We start from the raw sequence: 27,827 nt of genomic DNA on the forward strand, positions 1-27,827 counted from the left end.
TTAGCTGCAGTATTTACACATGCAGTCCTCAAGGACACCACCAGAGGGTTCCGAGTATAACTAGAAATATTGCCTATGCTCCCCTCCCACTATATTTTGCAGTGGAAAGCGAGATGAAACCGGTTGGCCCCGACTGGTACAGGGTAGAGAGGTGCTTGGGGCGACGTGGGAGGAAATTGCTTATCTCTCACTACGCAGGTTTGACAGTTAAAAAAAAGAGTGGATGGCAGCAACTGCATGGCTGTACGTTTTAAATCTAGTGAATTATATTTTACTAGCTAGTAGATGAATACTCGTCGGTTGATGTGAGCAGTCAAACGTTTTAGTACAAAGCCAGCCAAAATTAGTATTTTAGCTAAACACAATTCAAGTATTACTCAAAGGTCCGCGCTTACTAAGTCGCTAGTTTTTGGTTCAGCTAGCAGTTCGCTAGTTGGTGTAGTGACCGACTTAACGGCAAAATGTCTTTGAAATTAATAATCGATCCCTAGCGAACTTCAAAGCCAGGTAAGGTATGTTTGCGTGCCGTGTCCATGTCATTTGACCACTTTTTCGATAGCTAAAGTGGTAGCTAACTAGTGTGCTCAGTTTGAACTAATATATTTGACCTGATGTAGTCATTTTATAGTTCAGTAGCTGTAGCGAGTCTCTGCAAAACATTGCATCATGTTGACGTGCGTGTGTAATTGGTATAGTTATTCACCCCCTCACTGTAGTTGGGGCTGTAAACAAACCGCGACAAGACGGCAAGAGAAGGGAAGGAGGCGCTCGAATCGCTCCTTCAGGATTCATCCACTGCATCATCAAAGATGGAGTTGGCACTGGTAAGTTAGTAACGTTAGCTACACATGTATACATGAACATCTCTGGCATCTTCGTCTTTGTTACTATACAAGCGAGCTTACCTGACTGACAGAGTGATACTCGGTCTCATAAGATTCAGTTTAAAACTGCAGAAAACGCTCCAACATTTCCTGGTTGCTAAAAATCTAATAGTTAGCCTAATTTAAGTTTATATGACAAGCGTTGGGTATCGGGTTTTTTTACCATATAAACCGCTGTGTAATATATTTTCCATAACCAAAAATATATCTTCAGATATTTGTAGTTGGTGTGCAAAAGTAAGACTCAAAAAACGAAATTAAGAACAGGAAGCATATAAATATGCACACAGAGCAGATCTAATTAGTCTTTCAATGAGAATGACACATCTATAACTCAATTTCTGTGAATTTGGTGTTCACCCAAAAGTTACATATTGCAGCTTTAAAATGTATGTCAAATAAAAACCAATGACTGCAGAGTTAAACAAACCATACAACACTCTGCACAAGGACTACTTCTACCAAATTCCACAAATGTTACTAAAACACATTTACTTGAACATTGCAGGTGCAATGTTTGGTAATAGAATGATGACACAAACAGTTAGCTAAATTAGTTTTCTGCGAATATTTGGTTTGAATACCTGCGGTCATGGGCAGGATTTGACTATAATCTTCTGAAGTGCACGGAGGTGAGGTCCAACACCCTTTAATGTTCTATAGGCAGCCCTTTATTGGTCATAGTTGTCTGTTGCCATGGCATTCTTCAGAAAAAAAGACTTTTTTTTGTAATGATGAGAATGTGTTGTGAGCCTGAGCCTGTGACGTCGGGGTAAAGGAGGCTGCCATAGACTGAGAAAGTTGTATTTTCTGTGCAAACATTGTACTATTATACTACACTAATTTTACATTGGTTATGTCATCCTGGCCTGGGGAAGACCGTATAGTGCACACAGGCTGAAAGTCACACATTCATTTGCATAAACAGACTCCCACCACCATCCAATTCTCAGTGACCCATATTTAGTGTCACACACACAGAGACAGACTCTCTCGCACAGTTTAAATCACAGACACTCTCACACACAGTCTAAATCACACACAGAGACACAGCCACAGCATGACTCATACATCATTTCATAGAGACAAAATTTGTCAGAAAGCAATTTAGAGGGGAGGGGAGAGAGCAGCGCAATTCTGTTGTGTGTGTGTGTGTGTGTGTGAATCAACGAGCAATTGAGAGAAAAACCAATTTAGAAGCCTGTGGGTGGGGGCGAGAAGAGAGATAGCAGCAGCAAACCATTGTATGTTAGATTGAGAAGCAAACCATTGTGTTTTAGATCGAGAGAGAGAGAAGTGAGAGATGGAGATGTCTTATTTTGTAATATGCTGTTCGTAGCAGCAGCACAGAGAGGGAGAGAGGTGAAAGAGGGAGACATGCAACAGAAACAGGATTCTCAAGGAGGCAAACCCTCAAGCATCCTGGGAAAGGTAGGGAGGATAGCCAGTGTTGTGTGTGTGTGTTACTGTCAAAGTGGATGTGTTTTCATGCTATGCTGTTGTGCAGTTGCGTCTACATGCTTTTAAAAGTCATTGTTAATCACCATGATTACAGTATTTGAGATCCGGCATCATCCGCCTGTCGGCATCGAAATGTCTTTGTGTCATTTGTGAGAGTGTGTGTGTATATATGTTTGTGTGTCCATGTGTTTCAGATTGAGTGTTTAAAATTCACATGTACAGGGTTGCAGGTGTAGTTGGATGGTACAGTGAACATCTGCTGCAGGACTACGTGAAATAAAACAATAGAAATAGCACTATAAACATAACTGGAGCAGTGTAATAAATATGTTTGAGTGTAAAGACTGTTGTTTCAGATTGAGACTGTTTAAAATTCACATGTAAGACTGTTGAGGGTTGAACATAGGTGCAGGCTGACTAAGACTTGGATGGTACAGTGAACATCTGCTGCAGGACTACGTGAAATAAAACAATAGAAATAGCACTATAAACATAACTGGAGCAGTGATGAATAAATACATGTCCATTGAGGCAGAATAAAGACTGTTGGGGGGTGGAGGATGAACATAGGGAGAGCAGCAGGCTGACTAAGACTGTTGAGGGGGTGGAGGATGAACATAGGGAGAGTAGCAGGCTGACTAAGACTGTTGAGGGGGTGGAGGATGAACATAGGGAGAGTAGCAGGCTGACTAAGACTGTTGAGGGGATAGGAGTATGAACATAGGGGGAGCAGCAGGCTGACTAAGACTGTTGAGGGGGTGGAGGATGAACATAGGGGGAGAGTAGCAGCCTGACTAAGACTGTTGAGGGGTGGAGGATGAACATAGGGGGAGCAGCAGGCTGACTAAGACTGTTGAGGGGGTGGAGGATGAACAGGGGGAGCAGCAGGCTGACTAAGACTGTTGAGGGGGTGGAGGATGAACATAGGGGAGCAGCAGGCTGACTAAGACTGTTGAGGGGGTGGAGGATGAACAGGGGGAGCAGCAGGCTGACTAAGACTGTTGAGGGGGTGGAGGATGAACATGTTGAGGGGAAGCAGCAGGCTGACTAAGACTGTTGAGGGGTGGAGGATGAACATAGGGGGAGCAGCAGGCTGACTAAGACTGTTGAGGGGGTGGAGGATGAACATAGGGCTGACTAAGACTGTTGAGCAGGCTGACTAAGACTGTTGAGGGGTTGGCGGATGAACATAGGGGAGCAGCAGGCTGACTAAGACTGTTGAGGGGGTGGAGGATGAACATAGGGGAGCAGCAGGCTGACTAAAGACTGTTGAGGGGGTGGAGGATGAACATAGGGGGCAGCAGGCTGACTAAGACTGTTGAGGGGGTGGAGGATGAACATAGGGGGAGCAGCAGGCTGACTAAGACTGTTGGGGGGTGGAGGATGAACATAGGGGGAGCAGCAGGCTGACTAAGACTGTTGAGGGGTGGAGGATGAACATAGGGAGAGCAGCAGGCTGACTAAGACTGTTGAGGGGGTGGAGGATGAACATAGGGGAGCAGCAGGCTGACTAAGACTGTTGAGGGGGTGGAGGATGAACATAGGGGGAGCAGCAGGCTGATGAAGACTGTTGGGGGGTGGAGGATGAACATAGGGGGAGCAGCAGGCTGACTAAGACTGTTGAGGGGGTGGAGGATGAACATAGGGGAGCAGCAGGCTGACTAAGACTGTTGAGGGGGTGGAGGATGAACAGGGGGAGCAGCAGGCTGACTAAGACTGTTGAGGGGTGAACATAGGGGGAGCACCAGGCTGACTAAAGACTGTTGGGGGGTGAACATGGGGGAGAAGCAGGCTGACTAGAGACTGTTGGGGGGAGAAGCAGACAGACTAAATGACCATTGAGGGGGTGTGGGGACCAAGTGAAATAAAACAATAGAAATAATAATAATAACATACATATTTACATCTGCAACAGTGATGAATGTCATTGGGGTGGGGAGGAAATGTCCATGGGGGAGTAGCCGGGGGGAGGGGGTAGTAGGATGCTGACGTGGTAGCTATTCAGCAGCCTGATGGTCTGGGTGTAGAAACTATTGGCCAGTCTTCCAGTTTTAGCCATGATGCTCCTGTACTGCCTGCATCTGAGTGATGGAAGCTGCGAGAACAGGCCGTGGCTACGGTGGCTGAGGTCAATGATGATCTTCTTGGCCTTCCTGCAACACCTGGTGTTGTAGATGTCCTGGAGGGCAGACTGTGTGCACCCAGTGGTGCGTTTGGTTGCACGTATCACCCTCTGAGGTGCCTTACGGTCAGAGGCAGTGGAGTTGCCGTACCAGGCTGTGATGCAGCCCGACAGTATGCTCTCGATGGTGCTCCTGTAGAACACTGAGGGCCCTCTTAGAGAGGCCCAATTTCTTCAGCCTCCTGAAGTTGTTCTGCCGCCTTCACCACGGTGTCCGTGTGATTTGACCATTTGAGCTTTTCTAAGACTTCTACACAGAGGAATTTGAAGTTCTTGACCGTCTGCACGCGGTCCTGTTGATGAGGATGGGGGCTGTCCGACCTGGTTCCTACGGAAGTCCACAATCAGCTCCTTTGTTTTGCTGACGTTGAGGGAGAGGTTGTTTACCAGGCACCATGCCGTCAGAGTGCCTACCTCCTCCCTGTAGTTGTTGGTAACCAGGCCTACTACTGTTGTGTTGTCAGCAAACTTGAGGATGGAGTTGGAACTGTGTGAGGCATTACAGAGAATACAGGAGGGGCCTGAGGACGCACCCTTGTGGGGCCCCAGTGTTGAGAATCAGTGTCGAGCACGTAATGTTGCCTACTTTCACCACCTGGGGGTGGCCTGTCAGGAAGTCCAGGACCCAGTTGCATAGCCAGGAGTTCAGACCCAGGGCCGTGAGCTTTGTAATGAGTTTATAGGGCACTATGATATTGAAGGCTGAGCTGTAGTCGATGAACATCATCCTCACATACATTCCTTTTGTCCAGATGAGTAAGGGGAGTGTGCAGTGAAATGGTTTATGTGTGTGTGTGTGTGTGTGTGTGTGTGTGTGTGTGTGTGTGTGTGTGTGTGTGTGTGTGTGTGTGTGTGTGTGTGTGTGTGTGTGTGTGTGTGTGTGTGTGTGTGTGTGTGTGTGTGTGTGTGTGTGTGTGTGTGTGTGTGTGTATATGCGCCTGTGTGTTGGTATTTATCAGTGTGTGTCCCATTTATCCCTGCGTCTCGAGCTATATTTAGTGTTTGTCTGTGTACATCTCCCCCTTCCATGTATGTCCATCAGATGTGTGAATAATGAGAATGCTCAGTCTCCATGTGATTCGCCATGACAGCTCCTCTGTTAGTGTGTTGACTGTCTGCACGCATCTCCATCACCACTGGTTGTGTGTCGACTGTCTGCACGCATCTCCATCACCACTGGTTGTGTGTCGACTGTCTGCACGCATCTCCATCACCACTGGTTGTGTGTCGACTGTCTGCACGCATCTCCATCACCACTGGTTGTGTGTCGACTGTCTGCACTCCATCACCACTGGTTGTGTGTCATCTCCATCTCCATCACCACTGGTTGTGTGTCGACTGTCTGCACGCATCTCCATCACCACTGGTTGTGTGTCGACTGTCTGCACGCATCTCCATCACCACTGGTTGTGTGTCGACTGTCTGCACGCATCTCCATCACCACTGGTTGTGTTGTTATATCTGCGTGTACTTGTGCATATATCATGAACATGTTTCCGTACTGTGCGTAGCCTTTTAGGGCATCGTTTGTGTTTTCACAAACGGATTGTGCAGTGTAAGCTGTATTTCCTTCCTACATGCATGTGTACTTAGCATCAGTCACACATAAAATGACATGTGGACGTGTGCTTATCCCTCTTCCTCTTTTTTTCTCACCCTCTTCTCTCCTCCCATCTCGCTCCATGCCCCCCGCAGGCGCATCCAGCTCTCAAGGCCTTCATGTGTGGCTCCCTCAGCGGTACCTGCTCCACGCTGCTCTTCCAGCCTCTGGACCTGGTCAAGACGCGCCTGCAGACCCTGCAGAACACCATGAAGCCTGGGTATGTAGTGGAGCTCGGCAATACAGACAACAATCCATATCGCCATAAATGGACACATTTGTTGCGATTCAATTAGGCTAAATTATTTTTGGAGGAGGTGCACAGTTAATCTCCGTTTGCACCCTATTTACACTGTGTCAAAGAAATGGCCATAATATATTATCCTAAGTTATTTGGTTACCAGGTGATCCAGCGTTTAAAAGATGATGTAACACTGCGACAGGAAGAGACCTGTAATTTTAAACCGTCTACAAAACACCTGCAGCGCAGCTTCAGCTTCGATGTTGTACAGTGTCAATGACATGTAGGGCTTCGCCGTCCTACTGGATCACATTTCAGTTGTTGCCAAATACTGCTCTGCACCCGTTTCAGCTCCGATGCTATTTTGCCATGACATTGTATTTCTTGTCCAGATTGTGAACCATCTTCTTTTGTGATGTGGTACGTTATGTCATCTGTAATTTCATTCCATCGGTTAGTGTGTGTTGCATTGTGTATGCAAACGATTCCTTATTGGGTTGTTGATGTATATGTTCCAAAGGTCTGCATCAGTGGCTTGTAGGCTATGTGTGGTAGCCAGAAATGCTAAATACGTTTATGTTAGTTAACAGTCAATTACAGTTAGTCAGGCAGTTATTTACATCACAGTCACCCGCTGTCAACTTTTCATGACAGCCCTAGTCATGACACTTGTTGACCTCTGCCTAATTCTTCTTCGCCATGCGTTCGTCATGCTGTATTACCTGCCTGTGTTTCAAAAGGTGGAAACAGTTGTTGGTGTTACCTCGAGTGGTTGTTATAGTTGTGCGACAGTTCAAGCACATCGCCTCACTCTGCTCAATGTCACTGGGTTGAAAACCAGAATAGGCCCAAACAACCGACACAGCGTCCTTATTTGGTAGCAATTGTTCTTGGATTTCTGGGACAGCAGTTTGTTTGTCTCTGTTCATTTGACCCCGCTAATGAACAAGGCTACTCGCAACATCACTTGGGAGAACTGCCAACAGCAGGTGTTGGAAGCTTGGGATAGAACACGGCTCTGATTGGCTCAAATAAAATGGCATAGATGAAATCACCACTGGTTGTGCGTCGACTGTCTGCACGCATCTCCATCACCACTGGTTGTGTTGTTATATCTGCGTGTAGTGCATATATCATGAACATGATGCTTTCAGCGTGATGCTTTCATATATGCATTCGCAAAATTTCTTCGGTATGATATGGAATGTCAGTATCTGTAATTTTTGGTTTCTCGTCCCAGCTCTAGTCTGTAGGACACACATACACAGAAAGAGCCGGAGACACACAGGCACACACACTCGCGCATGTATACTTGCATAAACACCGATACAAACACGCTGAGAGATGCACATACTGCAGGGTAGAATCCCTCTTCAGTAGCTTTCAGACAGTTTGAATCCCCTCATTTGGCCTATATATGCTAATTAGACACACTTCCATGCTAACAACTCCTCACTAGAATTGACCCCCGAAGACATGTTGTGAACATATCTACAGGTGAATCTGTCTTTTTAGACTTTCGCTTATTTTCAAGTATCCAGTCTCTAAGCTTAATGGGTGTGTGTCGGAAAAGCTGACCACGACTCCATTTTGTTGATCCCTGCCTACAGACAGAAACTAAAACAAGAAGCTCCCGCGCTGAGGTCTGTTCAACGCTTGTCCGACCAATCTGATTCCACACTCCAAGACTGCTTCCATCACGTGGACTGGGATATGTTCCGTATTGCGTCAGACGACAACATTGACGAATACGCTGATTCGGTGTGCGAGTTCATTAGAATGTGCGTTGAATATGCCGTTACCATAGCAACGATTAAAACATTCCCAAACCAGAAACCGTGGATTGATGGCAGCATTCGTGTGAAACTGAAAGCGCGAACCACTGCTTTTAATCAGGGCAAGGTGACTGGAAACATGACCGAATACAAACAGTGTAACTATTCCCTCCGCAAGGCAATCAAACAAGCTAAGCGTCAGTATAGAATAAACGTAGAATCTCAATTCAACGGCTCAGACACAAGAGGTATGTGGCAGGGTCTACAGTCAATCACGGATTACAAAAAGAAAACCAGCACCGTCACGGACCAGGATGTCTTACTCCCAGGCAGACTAAATAACTTTTTTGCCCGCTTTGAGGACAATACAGTGCCACTGACACTGCCCGCAACGAAAACATGCGGACTCTCCTTCGCTGCAGCCGACGTGAGGAAACCATTTAAACGTGTCAACCCTCGCAAGGCTGCAGGCCCAGGCGGCATCCCCAGCCGCGCCCTCAGAGCATGCGCAGACCAGCTGGCTGGTGTGTTTACGGACATATTCAATCAATCCCTATTCCAGTCTGTTGTTCCCACATGCTTCAAGAGGGCCACCATTGTTCCTGTTCCCAAGAAAGCTAAGGTTACTGAGCTAAACGACTACCGCCCCATAGCACTCACGTCCGTCATCATGAAGTGCTTTGAGAGACTAGTCAAGGACCATATCACCTCCACCCTACCTGACACCCTAGACCCACTCTAATTTGCTTACCGCCCAAATAGGTCCACAGACGATGCAATCTCAACCACACTGCACACTGCCCTAACCCATCTGGACAAGAGGAATACCTATGTGAGAATGCTGTTCATCGACTATAGTTCGGCATTTAACACCATAGTACCCTCCAAGCTCGTCATCAAGCTCGAGACCCTGGGTCTCGACCCCGCCCTGTGCAACTGGGTGCTGGACTTCCTGACGGGCCGCCCCCAGGTGGTGAGGGTAGGCAACAACATCTCCACCCCGCTGATCCTCAACACTGGGGCCCCACAAGGGTGCGTTCTGAGCTCTCTCCTGTACTCCCTGTTCACCCACGACTGCGTGGCCACGCACGCCTCCAACTCAATCATCAAGTTTGCGGACGACACAACAGTGGTAGGCTTGATTACCAACAACGACGAGACGGCCTACAGGGAAGAGGTGAGGGCCAGGAAAATAACCTCACACTCAACGTCAACAAAACTAAGGAGATGATTGTGGACTTCAGGAAACAGCAGAGGGAACACCCCCTATCCACATCGATGGAACAGTAGTGGAGAGGGTAGTAAGTTTTAAGTTCCCCGGCGTACACATCACAGACAAACTGAATTGGTCCACCCACACAGACAGCATCGTGAAGAAGGCGCAGCAACGCCTCTTCAACCTCAGGAGGCTGAAGAAATTCGGCTTGTCACCAAAAGCACTCACAAACTTCTACAGATGCACAATCGAGAGCATCCTGTCGGGCTGTATCACCGCCTGGTACGGCAACTGCTCCGCCCACAACCGTAAGGCTCTCCAGAGGGTAGTGAGGTCTGCACAACGCATCACCGGGGGCAAACTACCTGCCCTCCAGGACACCTACACCACCTGATGTCACAGGAAGGCCATAAAGATCATCAAGGACAGCAACCACCCGAGCCACTGCCTGTTCACCCAGCTATCATCCAGAAGGCGAGGTCAGTACAGGTGCATCAAAGCTGGGACCGAGAGACTGAAAAACAGCTTCTACCTCAAGGCCATCAGACTGTTAAACAGCCACCACTAACATTGAGTGGCTGCTGCCAACACACTGACTCAACTCCAGCCACTTTAATAAGGGGAATTGATGGGAAATTATGTAAAATATATCACTAGCCACTTTAAACAATGCTACCTAATATAATGTTTACATACCCTACATTATTCATCTCATATGTATACATATATACTGTACTCTATATCATCTACTGCAGGGGTGTCAAAGTCAAATGGACGGAGGGCCAAATAAAAATTTTAGCTACAAGCCGAGGGCCGGACTGTTCGAATGTTCATTGAAAAATTTTTAAATGACGCATATAGTCTAGTGAACCTAATTGAACCTACTGAAAACCTAACAAATATATTCCAATATGATCAGATAAATAAAGCAATATTTTCTTATGGCTCTGTCAGTAATCTTTAATTTTCAACAGACACAAAAGACAAATTTCCTTTATATAAAAATCCCCATAACATGAACATTAAATGAAAGAAACCGGTATTCAAGGCACCATCAGTAGCCTATATTTTCTATTTTAGCAAAAGTGGGCTAAATTTACTTCAAAGAAAAAAACAATAATAGCAATTTTCTATCATCCACTCAACTGAAATATTTTTAAAATATAATTGGATTGAAATACAATAAAATAAAGTGCAAAAATCTATTAATCAAAAACAACACTTTGTTTAAGGAGAAGTAACATGCAGTGAAAACAAATATTAAACTTTAACTTTTAAACTTGAACTGAGTAAAAACTCTAAATATGTGATTGCACAGTAATGTTCACTTGTTTGAGGTTGAGGGTGATACTTGGTGGTGTCCCATCTTTTCCACAAGTTCATCAATGTTCGGGGTAAGGCTCTGAGCTGAGGAAATCCTCAGAATTGAGTGGAGGTGTTCAGCAGTAAGTCGACTTCTGTGTGATGTTTTGTTCAAGTTCATCAAAGAAAACAGTTGTTCACACAGGTATGTGCTGCCAAACATAGACAACGTTTGAGCAGCCTGGATGCGCAGCTGGGGCATTGTGTCGGGAGGAAACGGGCGAACTCCGCAGCACCCACTGCCGCATATTTTGCCCTCAGTGCATCATTGCATTGGAGGTCAATCAACTCCATTTGGAGGTTTGGTGGTGAGCTTTCCACGTCAACAGCAAATGGGTTACCGAGCAGTTCCAACCTGCTTTTTTGTGCTTCAAAGTCAGCAAATCGGCGTCGAAAGTCAGCGGCAAGCATACCTATTTTATCAGCCAACTGTGCGCTCGGGAACGCACTGGTAGAGAGCTTCTCTTTCATGGTCTGGCAGCTGGGAAAGTGGCTCAAATTTTCTTTCCGCATCTGCGTCTCCCACAGAGTCAGTTTGGTTTTAAATGCCTTCACTGTACTGTACATATCAGAGATGACACGATCCCGACCCTGCAGCTGCAAGTTCATTGCATTCAGATGACTCATAATGTCACACAGAAAAGCCATTTCACACAGAAACATTTCGTCTCGGAGTTGTGTTGTGTCTTTCCCTTTGCTGTCCAAGAACAGACAAATCTCCTCACGAAGCTCGAAACATCTTTGAAGCACCTTTCCCTGGCTTAGCCATCGCACCTCTGTGTGATAAGGCAAATCACCATGCTCCGTTTCTAACTCCGTCAGAAATGCCTTGAACTGGCGGTGATTCAAACCTTTGGCTCTGATAAAGTTAACTGTGCGCGTGATGATGCTCATTACATGCTCCATTTTCAAGGCTTTACCGCACAACGCTTCCTGGTGTATGATACAATGATAAGCTGTCAGCTCACCTGTCGCGTTTTCCTCTTGCATCTTTTCCCGTATCTTTGCCACCAGTCCGCTCCTGTGTCCACACATCGCAGGTGCTCCGTCGGTTGTCAAACCCACGAGTTTTTCCCAAGGCAGCTCCATCTCATCTCAAGTTAATTTTACTGTGATGCTGACAACTGCTGTGCCAATAAATATTGAAATGAAGCAGCCTACTGCTCGGTGCGTCACCGTTGCATTGTGGGAAATGTAGTATTGGTGCGTGTAAAAGATCTGCGGGCTGCCGGCTTGCTGCGGTCTGCGGGCCGGTTCTAATAATAAATCAAGATCATCCCAGGGGCCGTAAAAAACCTTCTCGCGGGCCGGATGTGGCCCGCGGGCCTTGACTCTGACATATGTGATCTACTGCATCCTTATGTAATACATGTATCACTAGCCACTTTAACTATGCCACTTTGTTTACATACTCATCTCATATGTATATACTGCACTCAATACCATCTACTGTATCTTGCCTATGCCGCTCTGTACCATCACTCATTCATATATCTTTATGTACATATTCTTTATCCCCTTACACTTGTGTTTATAAGGTAGTAGTTTTGGAATTGTTAGCTAGATTACTTGTTGGTTATTACTGCATTGTCGGAACTAGAAGCCCAAGCATTTCGCTACACTCGCACTAATATCTGCTAACCATGTGTATGTGACAAAGAAAATTTGATTTGATTTAATGGGTGTGTGTGTTTAACCATGTATTTATCTCCTGTCTCAGAGCTCCTACGGTGGGAATGATGACAGTGCTTATCCAGGTCATTCGGACAGAGAGCTTCCTGGGCCTGTGGAAGGGAGTGTCACCGGTGAGAGTCTAATCGAAGTGGTCTGGCTTCCCTGTTCATCTTGTGATTTACTTTCCCTGTTTTAACACAGTCTGTGTACGATGTCTGACTAACTGTATCCCTTTGGTTAGTGAATCTTTTTCTAAGAACCAGACTTTCTTAGTAGATCACGTCGCTCTCCAAAAACGACAGGACTTTTTTTTACAACTGTTTTCTTTTGTGTTAACAATAGCAGAGATGCATGAAGATGGCGGCCCCGTGTACAGTTGATGTCAGACGTTTACATACACTTAGGTTGTAGTCATTAAAACTAGTTTTTTCAACCACTCCACAAATGTCTTGTTAACAAACTATAGTTTTGGCAAGTTGGTTAGGACAGATGTAATTTTTCCAACAATTGTTTACAGACAGATTATTTCACTTATAATTCTCTGTATCACAATTCCGGTGGGTCAGAGGTTTACATACACTAAGTTGACTGTGCCATTAAGCAGCTTGGAAAATTCCAGAAAATTATGTAATGGCTTAAGAAGCTTCTAATAGGCTAATTGACATCATTTGAATCAATTGGAGGTGTATATGTGGATGTATTTCAAGGCCTACCTTCAAACTCAGTGCCTCTTTGCTTAACATCATGGGAAAATAAAAAGAAATCAGCCAAGAACTCCGAAAACAAATTGTCGACCTCCACTAGTCTGGTTCATCCTTGGGAGCAATTTCCAAATGCCTGAAGGTACCATGTTCATCTGTACAAACAATAGTACGCAAGTATAAACACCATGGGACCACGTAGCCGTCATACCGCTCAGGAAGGAGACGCGTTCTGTCTCCTAGAGATGAACATACTTTGGTGCGAAAAGGGCTAATCAAACCCAGAACAACAGCATAGGACCTTGTGAAGATGCTGGAGGAAACAGGTACAAAAGTATCTATATCCACAGTAAAACGAGTCCTATATCGACATAACCTGAAAGGCCGCTCAGCAAGGAAAAAGCCACTGCTCCAAAACCACCATAAAAAAGCCAGACTACGGTTTGCAACTGCACATAGGGACAAAGATCGTACTTTTTGGAGAAATGTCCTCTGGTCTGATGAAACAAAAATAGAACTGTTTGGCCATGACCATTGTTATGTTTGGAGGGAAAAGGGGGAGGATTGCAAGCCGAAGAACACCATCAAAACCGTGAAGCACGGGAGTGACAGCATCATGTTGTGGAGGTGCTTTGCTGCAGGAGGGACTGGTGCACTTCACAAAATAGATGGCATCATGAGGAAAGGAAAATTATGTGGATATATTGAAGCAACATCTCAAGACATCAGTCAGGAAGTTAAAGCTTGGTCGCAAATGGGTCTTCCAAATGGACAATGACCCCAAGCATAATTCCAAAGTTGTGGCAAAATGGCTTAAGGACAACAAAGTCAAGGTATTGGAATGGCCATCACAAAGCCCTGACCTCAATCCTATAGACAATTTGTGGACAGAACTGAAAAAGAATGTGCGAGCATGGAGGCCTACAAACCTGACTCAGTTACACCAGCTCTGTCAGGAGGATTGGGCCAAAATTCACCCAATTTTTTGTGGGAAACTTGTGGGATGCTACCTGAAACCTTTGACCCAAGTTAAACAATTTCACGGCAATGCTACCAAATACTAATTGAGTGTATGTAAACGTCTGACCCACTGGGAATGTGATGAAAGAAATAAAAGCTTAAATAAATGATTCTTTCTCCTATTATTCTAACATTTCACATTCTTAAAATAAAGTGGTGATCCTGACTGACCTAAGACAGGGAATTCTTACTGCGATTAAATGTCAGGAATTGTGAGTTTTGGCTAAGTTTTGGCTAAAGTGTATGTAAACTTCCGACTTCAACTGTACTTATCACAAATGCCTCGTTTGCGCATTTCCCTGAATTGTACATGGCTCTCCTTGACTCTTTTATCGTGTTCTCATTAGCACAATATACATGATAACAATTCTAGCTCCAAGACGGCAGCAATTTGAAAAGCCCAAAAAGTTGATTGTGCTGATTTATTGTTGTTGAACCATGTCGCGCTCCGTCGTTTAAAAACTCAGTGGATGTCATGTCTGAGTTCCACCGTCTTTATCCACTTCGCCACAGTTTCTACCTTAAAGAAGAATTCAGCTACAATCTAAATCTTGAACTTTCTCTCTCGCCCTCCTCTCTCACCTCTCTCTGTCCTCGCACTCTCTCTCTCTCCCCTCTATCTCTGTCCTCATACTCTATCTCTCTCCAGTCTTTTGTGCGCTGTATCCCAGGCGTAGGGATCTACTTCTCTACCTTCTACTCACTGAAGCAGCACTACTTCCAGGAGGGCCGGGCCCCTAACGCTGGGGAGGCTGTGCTGCTGGGGGCCGGAGCCAGGGCCGTGGCTGGGGTCTGCATGCTGCCTGTCACCGTCATCAAGACACGCTTCGAGGTGAGAGCTTCTTCTCTGTGTTGTGAATGGGGATGGACTAAAATAAAAGATGGAGAGGGAAAGGAGCTGGGATTAAGTCATGGTTGAGTGGGCGAGAGGTTGCTACGGCTATATGAGGATGGAAAAAGACTGAGGCAATGGTGTAGGATGGAGAGAAGGAGGTGGAGGGAGAGGAGCAAGGATGAGGTGAGGGTTGCTACAGCCATGAATGTTTAGGATGGATTTGGAGGAAGATTAGCATGAATGGATGGAAGAAGGGGTGGAAGGATGTATGAATTAAGATGAGGAATGGTTCAGAATCAGAATGTGTGTGAGAGGAAAGGGAGAATGAAGTCAGGAAGTAAACAAAGGAGGAAGGGGAGGAGTTGGTGGTTCAGTAATAACATAGAACAAGCACTAGCAGATAGGCTGGGGTATTTCTGGTGTCTGTGGGCTGGAGCTGGAAGGTAGAATTAGAGAGAAGATGATGGTAGAATTAGCAGCCTGCCACCGCAGAGAGAGAAGGAGAAGATGAAGGGAAAAGAGAGGCGAGAGAGCGTGGAGAGAGAGAAGGTTATCTGATGGGAGAGCTGATTGCCTTGGGAATTAAATGCTTCTATCTGCATTTGAATAAATTCTGTTGTGTTGGTTTTATAAGGACTGAGCATCTAGCTGTGCGTAGAGGATCTTTCATGACTACAAATGTTTAATGTAACTATGTCACCTGCTAGTTTCTTCATCTGTATGACTACGTGTCATCTGTTTGTTAATGGCGCTCTGTTGGTTTCCAGAGGTGGTGGATATCTATCTGGTTTAGTGTTTAAATGTTGCTAGTAGTTGTGTGTAATGTTGTGTATTGAGTTAGTTTTCAATCAGTGGAGGCTGCTGAGGGGAGGACGGCTCATAATAATGGCCGGAATGGAGTGAATGGGAAGGTATCAAACAGATGAAAACCATATGTTTGATACCATTCCATTGTCTCCATTCAGGTCATTACTATGAGCCGTCCTTCGCTGTATTCAGAGTTGGGGTCAATTCCATTTCAAGTCAGTCAATTGAAATGGAACCGACCCCAACCCTCTTGGTAATCTGTAGGTATTCCAGAGGGGACGGTACAACTACGCGATCTACTGTGGTTGTAGTGTATAATGTGTTGTATTACTGTGTGTGTTGCGCAGAGCGGACGGTACAACTACGTGAGCGTCCTGGGAGCTCTGAAGAGCGTGTGTGAGACGGAGGGACCCAGGGCTCTGTTCTCCGGGCTGACGGCCACACTGCTCCGAGACGCCCCCTTCTCTGGCATCTACGTCATGTTCTATAGCCAGGCCAAGAGGTCCCTGCCACTGGGTAAGAGAAACACACTCTCTATGTGAGAGGAGGGGAAGAGGGCGAGTGAGAGAATACAAAATGTCACACCGACACACTGAATAGTCAAGTGTGTTACTTCAGCAGGATTTCTTTACATTGGCGTCTGTTAGTGTAAACAGCTTTTAAACGCCATGTGGGGTATTGCTTGCATGTGAATTTCAAGTAATCCAGAATAATGACATGTTTATTTTACCTTTTTTAAATAGGCAAGTCAGTTAAGAACAAATTCTTATTTACAATGACGGCCAAGGAACAGTGGGTTAACTGCCTTGTTCAGGAGCAGAAAGACAGATATTTTACCTTGTCAGCTCGGGGATTCGATGTTGCAACCTTTCAGGTTTCTAGTCCCAACACTCTAACCACTAGGTTACCTGATGCTGTATTTTCTGTTAGTGCCCGTGTAGGTCTGACCATTCTCTGTGTGGTCTCTTCTCTCAGAGGTGAGCTCGTCACCCTATGCCCCATTGGGGAACTTTGGCTGTGGGGTGATGGCCGGAGTCCTAGCCTCTGTGGTCACCCAGCCAGCTGACGTGGTCAAGACTCACATCCAGGTCAGCCCCGCCCACTGGACCACCAAGGACGCCATTCGCTACATCTATATGGTGAGGCCTGAATCTTAATGAAAATAGACACTACATGATTAATTTCCTATGTGTAAGGTACCATTCTTGGTCTTCCAATTTTTCCTATTCTGAGGGTATTTTAATACATGAGATATAACTATGGAGCACTTCTTATTGAACGTAAATGTTCCTCCAAAAGCGACTGAACATCTCTTCTTGCGCACACTATTGTTTTTACCAACTGAATAGTGAACTCTTCTCTCTCCTTCAGGAGCATGGTCTGAGGGGTTTCTTCCGTGGGGCTGTGCCACGCTCTCTGAGGAGGACTCTGATGGCAGCCATGGCCTGGACCGTCTATGAACAGCTGATGGCCCGCATGGGACTCAAGTCCTGAGGAGAGGAGACAGGGAGGAACTGATAAAGGAGGAATATGGGGACTTGTTTTTATACAAAGCAGCAGTATGAAGTAGAAGAAAGAGAGGAGGATGAGAAGGAGTGAAGGAGGAGGGAGAGAGGAGGTGTAGGGACTGTTTATCACTGCAACTAGCTTGGGAAAGAAAGAGCTGGGTGTCTGTGGCATGGAAGAGTGTGTGTGTGTTTTACATGTTGATGTTTATGAGTTATTGTGAATGTTTGATGTATGTCCTTACATTGTCAAACCTGACCTTAAATGACATCCCCTTTTGCTGAGAACTGAACTGATCCCTCTCTGACTGGGGAGAGCCTAGAGAACTATCTATTTCTATGGGGGAGACCATAGGAATGTATTTAATATATTTATATGGGGGAGACCCTCCGACTGGGGAGACCATAGAGAATGATCTATTTCTATGGGGGAGAACTTCAGACTGGGGAGACCGTAGATAATTATCTATTTATATTGGGGAGACCCTCTCAGACTGGGGAGACCATAGAGAATGATCTAATTATATTTCTATGAGGGAGACTCTGCCTGGGGAGACCATAGAGAATGATCTAATTATATTTCTATGGGGGAGAACCTCAGACTGGGGAGACCATAGATAAGTATCTATTTATATTGGGGAGACCCTCTCAGACTGGGGAGACCACAGAGAATGATCTAATTATATTTATATGAGGGAGACTCTGCCTGGGGAGACTATAGAGAATGATCAAATTATATTTCTATGGGGGAGACCCTCTCAGACTGGGGAGACCACAGAGAATGATCTAATTATATTTCTACGAGGGAGACTCTGCCTGGGGAGACTATAGAGAATGATCTAATTATATTTCTATGAGGGAGACCATAGAGAATGATCTAATTATATTTCTATGAGGGAGACTCTGCCTGGGGAGACCATAGAGAATGATCTAATTATATTTCTATGAGGGACACCATAGAGAATGATCTAATTATATTTCTATGAGGGAGACTCTGCCTGGGGAGACCATAGAGAATGATCTAATTATATTTCTATGGGGGAGACCTTCAGACTATAACCACTGTGGTTTAGCTCTGGATACCACTCCAGTGACAGAGACTGTCGCCGACTGTCACCCACTACCACTGTCTATGACTATGAATGACTGGGACTAACATCTAGGTGTCTCTAACACTCCCAAGACGAAACAGCAGCTTTGATTGAATTAGCTCAGAAAGAGGTTATCCGCTGGCTAAAAGTGTAGTGGACTGGACAAAGCTACCCAGTGCCATAACCACGCAACATATTTACAAATGACCGGCAGAATACATTATAACAGCACAGTGATTATTGTGACCTGTCGACTGACTGAAGGAAATACTATATTTATTGACTGACTAAAATATTTCTTACTAGCTTGGACAATCAAGACAATATTGCTGTGCATTGAAGCAAAATACTAGGCTGATACTTTCTATACTGCAACTGCACAATTAGCTACTAGCAACTTGGCATTGGCATACTTAGCCATTTTAAAATAGTGTACAGCAGGTGTTCTCTATACCCAATTCAACTGAGATCTCATTTCTAGTGCATTCCATTCTGGTTGCAGTGTTGTAGACCGGATGTGCTTTATCTAACCAGTAATGATAGTCAATCCCAGAGTCATAGATGGATAATTGATTCTAGTCAATGCCATTGGAACCCAGACAATGCAACTCTGGCCCCCATTGTGCTGTAGCATTGCGAGACAATAGTCAACATCACGATCATGTACATGCAGCTTCAGCATCACTGCATCACTGGGCCGGATTCAGTAGTCACAAAAAGAAAGCAAACCGGGGGGGACGAGCTTATCTTGTCCTAAATGACATGTAAAATGTTTTTGTTTTTCAATGCAAAATATTTTGCTACGGTGTGCACTAATGTACACTACCCAGCTAAATATAGGAATCCATATCAGTGATGCCTCTTATTAGTTTTGTAAATTAATAGGCCCATGTATTCAGCATTTTGAGTAGTTCATTTTTTGGAAGCCCATACACGTGTATATTTCTTAACCCACAGTGTCCAGTGTGCCATGTCACAGGTATTATTTTTTGAACATGTCAGTTTTAAAGAGATGTGTTATATTTAAAATTATTGTTAGAGATTCAAAATATACACTAAGTGAGCGCTACTCAGTATTAGGAGGGTGTTCTTAATGTTTGGAATACTCAGTCTATAGAGCCTGAAGCTTTGAGGACCAGAGATGGCTGAGAGAAACTGATTTAAATCCAGTACCATCACTACCATCAAAACAGCTTCAATATACACTGTAGCCAGTTTATTAGGTACATCCATCTAGTACCGGGTCGAACCCCCTTTGCTTCCAGAACAACCTGAATTCTTTGGGGCGTGGAAACGTTGCTCAATTGCTATCAAGGGACCTAACGTGCGCCAGGAAAACTTTACCCACACCACGACACCACCGCCACCAGCCTGGATGGGGCAATTGACTCCTGCTGTTTATGCCAAATCCTGACTGCCATCCGTATGAAGCAACAGGAACCTGGATTCGTCAGACCAGGCAATGTTTTTCCACTCCTCAGTTGTCCAGTGTTGGAGATCACGTGTCCATTGGAAGCGCTTGTTTATAACTTATAGGACCGGACCCCGGTGTGGTTGTCTGTTGCAATAGGCCATCCTAGACTAGGATAGATGAGTTGCGCATATCGAAATGCCGTTTCCCCTCCATTATTTGCCTGTTTGTGGCCCTCCTGTTAGCTTGCACAATTCTTGCCATTCTCCTTCGACCTCTCATTAACAAGCTGTTTTCACCCACAGGACGGCCGCTTACAGGATGTTTTTTGTTTGTCGCACCATTCTCTGTAAACCCTAGACACTGTCGTGAGTGAAAAGCCCAGGAGGCCGACCGTTTCCGAGATACTGGAACCGGCGCGCCTGGCAGCAACGATCATACCACACTCAAAGTTGCGTAGGTTACTCATTTTTCTCATTCTAACGTTCAATCGACTGGTAACTAAATGCTTGATGCCTGTCTGCCTGATTTTTATAGCAAGCCATGGCCACGTGACTCACTGTCTGTAGGAGCGAACCATTTTTGTGAACGGACCTAATAAACTGGCCGCTGAGTAGTTTGAGTCATTGAGAGGGGAAACACTGAGTTAACCCTAGCTCAATGCCAGTCAGTGACTGCACTTTAGAATTCAACGCATATTTATTAATTCATTCAAGCCCCTTAGCAGCGGCTGGTAAAAGGACTGGGGTGATTGACGTTTCTTGAAAATTGGTAGCTCTTCAGCCCTTGTTTGTGTTGTCGTGACACCAAGTTGTTTTGTGCCATAACATTCTTACCATGGCGATTATCATTGCTATCACTATTGTCCTTGATATTGTGACTTTACACTGTATATTGTCTGTTATTATTGTCAATATTTTGTCTGTGTGTGTGAGTTTGCTCAGACCGATGCTGTGCCTGTTTTGTTTTTAAGTGAATAAAATTCCCCCCATTTTTGTACAATTCCTGGTGTTGATTTGATTCAATCTTTGCCTAGATTAACTTCAACATTGGTTCATCATGTTATCATCCTTTGTGAGTCTCTTTACCTTGAGCTGCTGTATTTTCAGGCTCAAACCTCAGTACCAGGGGTTACTACAACGCTGATCAAGGAGTTAACCAGATAACTTGCCTAAATAGTCTTGAGTTGAAATTATTTATTAAAACAAGCATGAGATGGGCATGATCTAATTGATTAAACAAATGAACACACATTTAAGTTTAGCTTTTATAATGAAACAGAAGATCAATAGTTATTTCTGGTTGCTTATTAAAGTTAGCTGGCTAACTCATTGATCCTAATTTGTTGTATAGCCTGCTGGTCTCTCCAAAGCAACACCACATTGACATAACAGACAGTGACAGGCTACAGCTCATGTCCTCAGAACACCGGGGTCCATGTGTCCTGAGGAAGAGACAGGCACTACACTAGACAGCCCCACAGCTGACTTTCCATGATGTGGAGAGGGGGGAAATAATCAGTGTGATCGACACATGATGATATGCACAAGGACACAGTCACTAAGACTGAGGTCAGGATAATGTATTCTTAAATTACCTCTTTAGCAAGTATTCTCTAACAGCATAGTAGGACAGATCTTCCTTGAAACACCAATCCACAGTATTTGCTCTCACACTTACCATTGACCCTGCTAAAATAACATGCATAACCATGAGAAATACATACACTCGTGAGTACTGTACCAATCCATAATGCAAACAAACTTGGCCGATATAAACAGAGTTAGGTGGTCAACCAGTGACAGAGAGGGGAACTAAAGACAGTGATGAGATATCAAACGAGTGAGGAGTTCACAGAGAAGTCTGGTCTTTCAATGGATTATCAGCCATTAGATATAGATAGATATGCTCTTGTATGACTCATTGCTTCCTACATTTACACTTATCCAGAGTGACTGTTAGTTAGTGCATTCATCTTAAAATAGCTAGGTGGGGACAACCACATATCACAGGCAGAGTAAGTATACTTTTTCTTGAGGTGAGGAAGGGGATTATTTTATATTCTTTGAAAGGGTAGGGTTTCAGGTGTTTTTGGAAGATGGGCAGGGACTCAGCTGTCCTAGCTTCAGGGGGAAGCTGGTTCCCATCATTAGGGTGCCAGGACAGAGAAGAGCCTTGGACTGGGCTGAGCGGGAGCTGCCCTCCTATAAGGGTAGGAGGGCCAAGAGACCAGAGGTGGCAGAACGGAGTACTCGGATTGGGATGTAGGGTTTGAGCATAACCTGAATGTAGGGAGGGGCAGTTTCTCTTGATGCTCCGTAGGCAAGCACCATGGTCTTGCTCCGCCGCAAAATCCACTGGCTTCCTGTCGAAGCTCGCATCCACTGGACGCCAGTGGATTTTGCGGCGGAGCGGGAGAACTTGGGAAGGTTGAAAACTAGGCGGCTGCAGTGTTCCTCTTCTCTCTCCTGACTATTTATTTCATCCCAGACAGGAACCGACTGTAACTAATCACTTTCTTATGATGTGGCCTGAATTGATTTAATTTCAAAGCAGTGGATTTTATATTCCCTTTGAACAGTACCGAATTAGATCATGTTTTAATTGAAATGGCATCAAAATATTCAAAGATATAAGTACTTCAAAATGGCAACCTATAATTTTACTGACATAAACAGACTATAAAACCGTTCAATCAATCATTACTATATGGGGAGAAGGCATGATCTCTTGGCAATAACTTTACTGTATTTAATTATACATTTAACATAATTTGAAGTAACAACTGCTTCCATCACAATTTATGCCCGTTCCCATAGCACTTTAGTCTCAAATGATTTGACTACCATCTATCGACCTTTTTATGAATTGGTTCTACTACAATCATGGAGACGGAAATGGAAGATGATTGGTGGAATTTACAGTATATAATCACGTCACTTCCGTTTCTCTTTCTCTTTTACCGTGAGGTACAGAACTCCATACGGCGTTGTCTCGTGGTGAGATAACAATTTTCTATTTTCTTGGGGTAAAAGTTGCGGAGACCAATATTAAAGCCTTGTTACGAACAACTATGAAATTGTGTCTAAATGTTTCCCATATCCGTATAAATCCAATAGCTGTAAATAGAGAATTACATGTTAGACAGCTAGGCCAGAAGCCATGTAGCTACTACTAACCTTAGCACTAGTAGCTAGTTAGCCATGCGTGCTCGTGAAATCCATTGAAGACGCTGGATACTAATAACTGAGGTAGCCAACATCCATAAATTCAATTAGACTAGTTTCACGCATGTAATGCTCTTTTGCAACATTGTATTTATTGATAAGAATTGGTCAGCAATATTGCATTGAATTGGGGTTAGTGGACTAAACTTGCTGCTTACAACAACACTTTTTTATTTAACCATTATTTAACAAGGCAAGCCGGTGAAGAACAAATTCTTATTTACAATGACGGTCTATCAGGGAACAGTGGGTTAACTGCCTTGTTCAGGTGCCGAACAACAGAGTTGTACCTTGTTGGCTCAGGGATGAGATCCAGCAACCTTTCTGTTACTGGCCCAACCCTCTAACCACTGTTACCTGCCGCCCCTCTTCCCCACATGCTCATGTCGATCGTCATTCATAAGGAACTGCAACAATATTTTTTATTTAATAATTGTAAATTCTGTGTTTAGAAACAGATGCAGTTGCAAGTGCCTGTATAAGTACACTAAATAATTATAAGCATTGCAGCATTGACAGTTGTTCAGCACACAATTAAAGCCTGACTCGGTCTGATGTCTGTCTTCAGGTGTCGGAAGTGTGCCAGAATGATCCGGCCGGGTTTTCGCTAACATCAGTAGGGCTACTGCCCCATGACTGGAGTTTGATAGTGACCTGAGCCACAATGACCGCTCAGTTCCAACTGCAACCATTCTCTGCTTCCCTACCTTGTAACATCTCACCTGTCTCATTTTTTTCCTGCAGCTTTTCCATATAACTCGTAACTTAGGGAAAGTGGTCACGATGTCCGGAGGTCTGGATGTGCTGCAGATGAAGGAGGAGGATGTGCTCAAGTTCCTGGCAGCCGGGACCCACCTGGGAGGTACCAACATGGACTTCCAGATGGAGCACTACACGTACAAGAGAAAGAGTGATGGTGAGTGGAGAAATACGAGATCCCTTATTTGTCACTTTATGATCTGAAGAATTCCTGAACATATTTTGACTGGAGGATGTGAATGCTTTTCTTCCAGCCCTGCATTATATGTAATTCAACTATTTGTGGTCTTGACGTGATACACTGAATCAGGTGCTGGGCTGGAACAATAGTCTGCACACAAGTTTATAGGATCAGAGTTGTTGATACCTCTGAAATACACATTCCCCTTCTAAAAGCACTTGCGTTGTCCGGTCAGTGACTGGGTGAGTTGTCGTTGGAAGGGAATAGTAAAACCATCACTGTGGGTGAGATGGCAGTCTGAAACCGTAACTGACCCATCTCAATCAGTGATGGAACATCTCTTCCTAATATTGAATGTTTTTCTCTAGCTCAGACATTTATCCAGTAGATAATGAGCTTAATGTGGATGAAACACCAGTCCTCAGTCAGTTTTAATGGGTACAGTCTTTTTCTTCATGGATTGTCCTGAGAAAGGCTAGCATGTGTATAGACATTATGGCTGTATGCGTGTCGGGTATCAACATGTAAATAATGTAATTGGTTGTCCCCTCAGGTGTGTACATCATCAACCTGAAGAAGACATGGGAGAAGCTGCTTCTGGCTGCCCGTGCCATCGTGGCCATTGAGAACCCAGCTGATGTCTGTGTCATCTCCTCCAGGAACACTGGACAGGTGAGACCCCCACTGCTAGCTCACCTGACATATTCGAGGGCCCAGAGTTTCTCCGGGGTTATGTTCAGGGGGTGCAAAATGGAAGTGAACGGTCTAAAGAAGAGAGGTACTATCTAAACTTGTCCAATAAGAAACTTGTTTTTATTTCCTGGTGTGCCCTAATGAACATTACTTTGGTCAGCTCAGTTGGCCTGATGTAATTGTGGGTGACTAGCTAAACGGCACACAATTAAAGCCTGTCACTGTGATGTCTGTGTTCAGGTGTCGGAAGTGTGCCAGAGTGATCTGGCCGGGTTTTCGCTAACATCAGTAGGGCTGCTGCCCCATGACTGGAGTTTGATAGTGACCTGAGCCACAACCAAAACATACTAAATTACTGCTAAGTTATATTCTTGACTGGGTCACCTGCTTGTTAGCCAATCCACTAATTCCACTCTCCGTTCTCCTCCAACCAGAGGGCTGTGCTGAAGTTTGCATCCGCCACCGGCGCCACCACCTTCCACGGTCGTTTTACCCCCGGAACCTTCACCAATCAGATCCAGGCTGCTTTCCGTGAGCCCCGCCTCCTGATCGTGACAGACCCCCGTGCCGACCACCAGCCCCTGACTGAGGCCTCCTACGTCAACATCCCCACTATCGCCATGTGCAACACTGACTCTCCCCTCAGATACGTGGACATCGCCATCCCCTGCAACAACAAGGTACAGACAGGCCATAGACTACAGATGTATGTTCTAGTGGTCTCACATTTATATATATATATATATATATATATATATATGAATGACTTTAACAGCCTATCATATCAGTTTTGTCCCCAATGGTGTTTCCTCCGCAGACTTCCACAGATATCCTGGTAGACTGATGAAAATATGCAGCACACAATTAAAGCCTGACACGGTCGCATGTCTGTGTTCAGGTGTCGGAAGTGTGCCAGAGTGATCTGGCCGGGTTTTCGCTAACATCAGTAGGGCTGCTGCCCCATGACTGGAGTTTGATAGTGACCTGAGCCACAACCATGAACCCTACTCGGTCTCTTCCTACCTAGGGAGTTTCCTTTGTACTTCCTCGTCAGTAGTTGAAGACGCCCTCCCATGTAGTCATGTTTTTACTTGGTATCAGTTAATCCACTAACCAATTCTACTAGTTTAGACTGATCAATTCTGTTGATGGCCTTCGTGTCTCTATATGACTGACTGTTGCCAGTGCATATAATCGTCATTGACTTACTATACAACCCTATGTCTAACTGACTGTTGTCTGATGTGTTCCAGGGCCACCACTCCGTTGGTCTGATGTGGTGGATGCTGTCCAGGGAGGTGCTGCGGATGAGGGGCACCATCTCCAGGGAACACCCCTGGGAGGTCATGCCTGATCTCTACTTCTACAGAGATCCAGAGGAGGTAACTGATATACTGGGACACTATGGTTCACACACTGTTTATACCAGGGGTTTTCAAATCTGATTGTGGAGAGCTGAACGTTTGAAGTTTTTGATCTAGCCCTGCACTAATTGTTTGACACAACTTAACTAATCATGGGCCTCTGTCTGGACCACGATTAATTGCATCAGATGTGTTGGTGCTGGACTGGAACAAAAGCCTGCTCACCATGTAGCTATTCAGGAATGGAGTTTGGAGACCTCGAATGCACATTCTCCTTCTAAAAGCACTTGCTTTGTCCGGTCAGTGACTGGGTGAGTTGTCGTTGGAAGGGAATAGTAAAACCATCACTGTGGGTGAGATGGCAGTCTGAAACAGTAACTGACCTATCTCAATCAGTGATGGAACAACTTGAAGCAAAATATGCTTCTGATGTGGTGTTGGAGTGTTGTATGCTTGCGCTAAGAATCTATATACCTGTGGTGCCTGCTTACCTGAGCGCTCACGCAAATTGTGACTGTCACATCCCTAACTTCTAACCTCTTCGTCCCGATCCAGATTGAGAAGGAGGAGCAGGCCGCGGCCGAGAAGGCTGTTGGCAAGGAGGAGTTCCAGGGTGAGTGGACCGCCCCCACGGCCGACTTTGCCCAGCCCGAGGTGGCCGACTGGTCCGAGGGAGTGGCAGTGCCCTCTGTGCCCATCCAGCAGTTCCCTGCTGGCATTGAGGGTAAGAGTTTCACCGAGGGTAAGCAATGAATACACAGGAGTGGAGGCCACAAATGCAAAGGTGGATGGAGTAGCACATTTTGACAATCACAAAACAAAATGTCTACCGGAATACATTTGACTCAAACTTTGTTTAATTCTCCTTTTCAGCCGCTGCACCTTCCAAGGCCCCAGCTGCAGCTGAAGGCTTTGCTGGTAAGATCTACTGAAAGTAAATTAGTATTGCCCCTTTTTTTGCCCATCTAGGACCTAAAATGTCCTATATGACTAACACAGGGGGGTAGAGTAGTTCTCTCATAAACCTGTAGTGAAGCCTCAAATCCTCACTGTGGATCCTGTCGGGAGAAACACAATTTCTCTTGACTGTGGAAATGTCTGTACAATAAATGGTTTGATTTGGATTTTCTCACACACATGATTGTATTCCTACAGAGGATTGGAGTGCCCAGCCAGCCACAGAGGATTGGTCCGCTGCCCCCACCGCCCAGGCTACCGAGTGGGGTGGTGCCTCCGCTGATTGGTCATAAGTGGTGTCAATCAAGAGTCAAAAGCTGTGCTTTAAACGTGACTGTCAATAAACTTGGCTTATTGTTTTTAAACTTGTCTATTTTTCTTGGGATGAGGGCGATTACAAATACATGGTTTTATTATATTGTGTTTTTCACATTGACATAGAATTTAATCTGTCATCTACTCTTGTGGTGTCTTCAGTTTGGCCTTCAACACACAACCACAGTCACAATGATACCCAGAAATCCATACAAATATTATAGTGACTGTTCAGTTTACAAATGATATTTAAAGAGGGAATCCTTAGTTGCTGCATCCATTTTTGGACTCGAATAGTAAAGACCCATTTTGTTTCTTGAAAAATATAATTTATAAATGCCTAATGAGCTTAGTTCAACTATTACAAAACTTGTTTCAATTAAGGATTCTAGCTTTAAAGGGGAATAACAGACGGTTGACTCCTGTGATGTGAATTTGCATAACATGTTTTAGAAAGTTCTTGACAGATTTTTACCTATTTGGCATCGTGTCCATTAAACAAAAGCAACGAGTGGGGGGAACACCAATCAGACCCAGAGGACGAGAGTTGCACAGGGCAGTTATAT

General features: G+C 44.9%; 2 protein-coding genes, 1 long non-coding RNA gene and 2 other non-coding genes across 9 annotated transcripts; 4 read left to right on the forward strand and 1 right to left on the reverse strand.

Annotated features, from left to right (window-relative positions):
• Positions 1-118: 118 nt before the first annotated feature.
• On the forward strand, positions 119-19,536 carry LOC124002613 (mitochondrial glycine transporter B-like). Of its 3 annotated transcripts, none has more exons than XM_046310164.1 (8): positions 119-512; positions 717-824; positions 6,223-6,347; positions 12,442-12,526; positions 14,766-14,948; positions 16,106-16,274; positions 16,734-16,897; positions 17,130-19,536. In XM_046310164.1, exons 2-8 carry the CDS (start codon positions 810-812, stop codon positions 17,250-17,252), a joined length of 864 nt encoding a protein of 287 aa, XP_046166120.1. In that variant the 5' UTR covers positions 119-512; positions 717-809; the 3' UTR covers positions 17,253-19,536. The 3 variants fall into 3 exon arrangements, with proteins under 3 accessions (XP_046166120.1, XP_046166119.1, XP_046166118.1); XM_046310163.1 differs by having other exon boundaries at positions 119-507; XM_046310162.1 differs by lacking the exons at positions 119-512; positions 717-824 and adding an exon at positions 1,975-2,315.
• Positions 14,282-23,942, reverse strand: LOC124002615. Of its 2 annotated transcripts, XR_006833084.1 has the most exons (4): positions 23,715-23,942; positions 17,097-17,248; positions 16,090-16,910; positions 14,282-14,985 (listed from the first exon to the last, which is right to left on the reverse strand). It is a non-coding gene; the product is annotated as an uncharacterized LOC124002615 (long non-coding RNA). The 2 variants fall into 2 exon arrangements; XR_006833083.1 differs by lacking the exon at positions 14,282-14,985 and having other exon boundaries at positions 15,011-16,910.
• Positions 22,711-27,311, forward strand: LOC124002612 (40S ribosomal protein SA). 2 transcript variants are annotated; one of them, XM_046310160.1, is made up of 8 exons: positions 22,711-22,764; positions 23,737-23,908; positions 24,486-24,604; positions 25,060-25,305; positions 25,879-26,007; positions 26,545-26,731; positions 26,863-26,907; positions 27,145-27,311. In XM_046310160.1, the coding sequence occupies exons 2-8, from the start codon at positions 23,776-23,778 to the stop codon at positions 27,237-27,239; spliced, it is 954 nt and encodes a 317-aa protein (XP_046166116.1). In that variant the 5' UTR covers positions 22,711-22,764; positions 23,737-23,775; the 3' UTR covers positions 27,240-27,311. The 2 variants fall into 2 exon arrangements, with proteins under 2 accessions (XP_046166116.1, XP_046166117.1); XM_046310161.1 differs by having other exon boundaries at positions 26,545-26,713.
• LOC124004445 lies at positions 24,823-24,964 on the forward strand. Its single transcript, XR_006833429.1, has one exon. It is a non-coding gene; the product is annotated as a small nucleolar RNA SNORA62/SNORA6 family (small nucleolar RNA).
• LOC124004465 lies at positions 26,947-27,065 on the forward strand. The gene has a single exon (XR_006833449.1). It is a non-coding gene; the product is annotated as a small nucleolar RNA SNORA26 (small nucleolar RNA).
• Positions 27,312-27,827: the final 516 nt, after the last annotated feature.

The sequence above is a fragment of the Oncorhynchus gorbuscha genome, linkage group LG18, assembly GCF_021184085.1.
Source record: "Oncorhynchus gorbuscha isolate QuinsamMale2020 ecotype Even-year linkage group LG18, OgorEven_v1.0, whole genome shotgun sequence".
NCBI classification, from domain to species: Eukaryota; Metazoa; Chordata; class Actinopteri; order Salmoniformes; family Salmonidae; genus Oncorhynchus; species Oncorhynchus gorbuscha.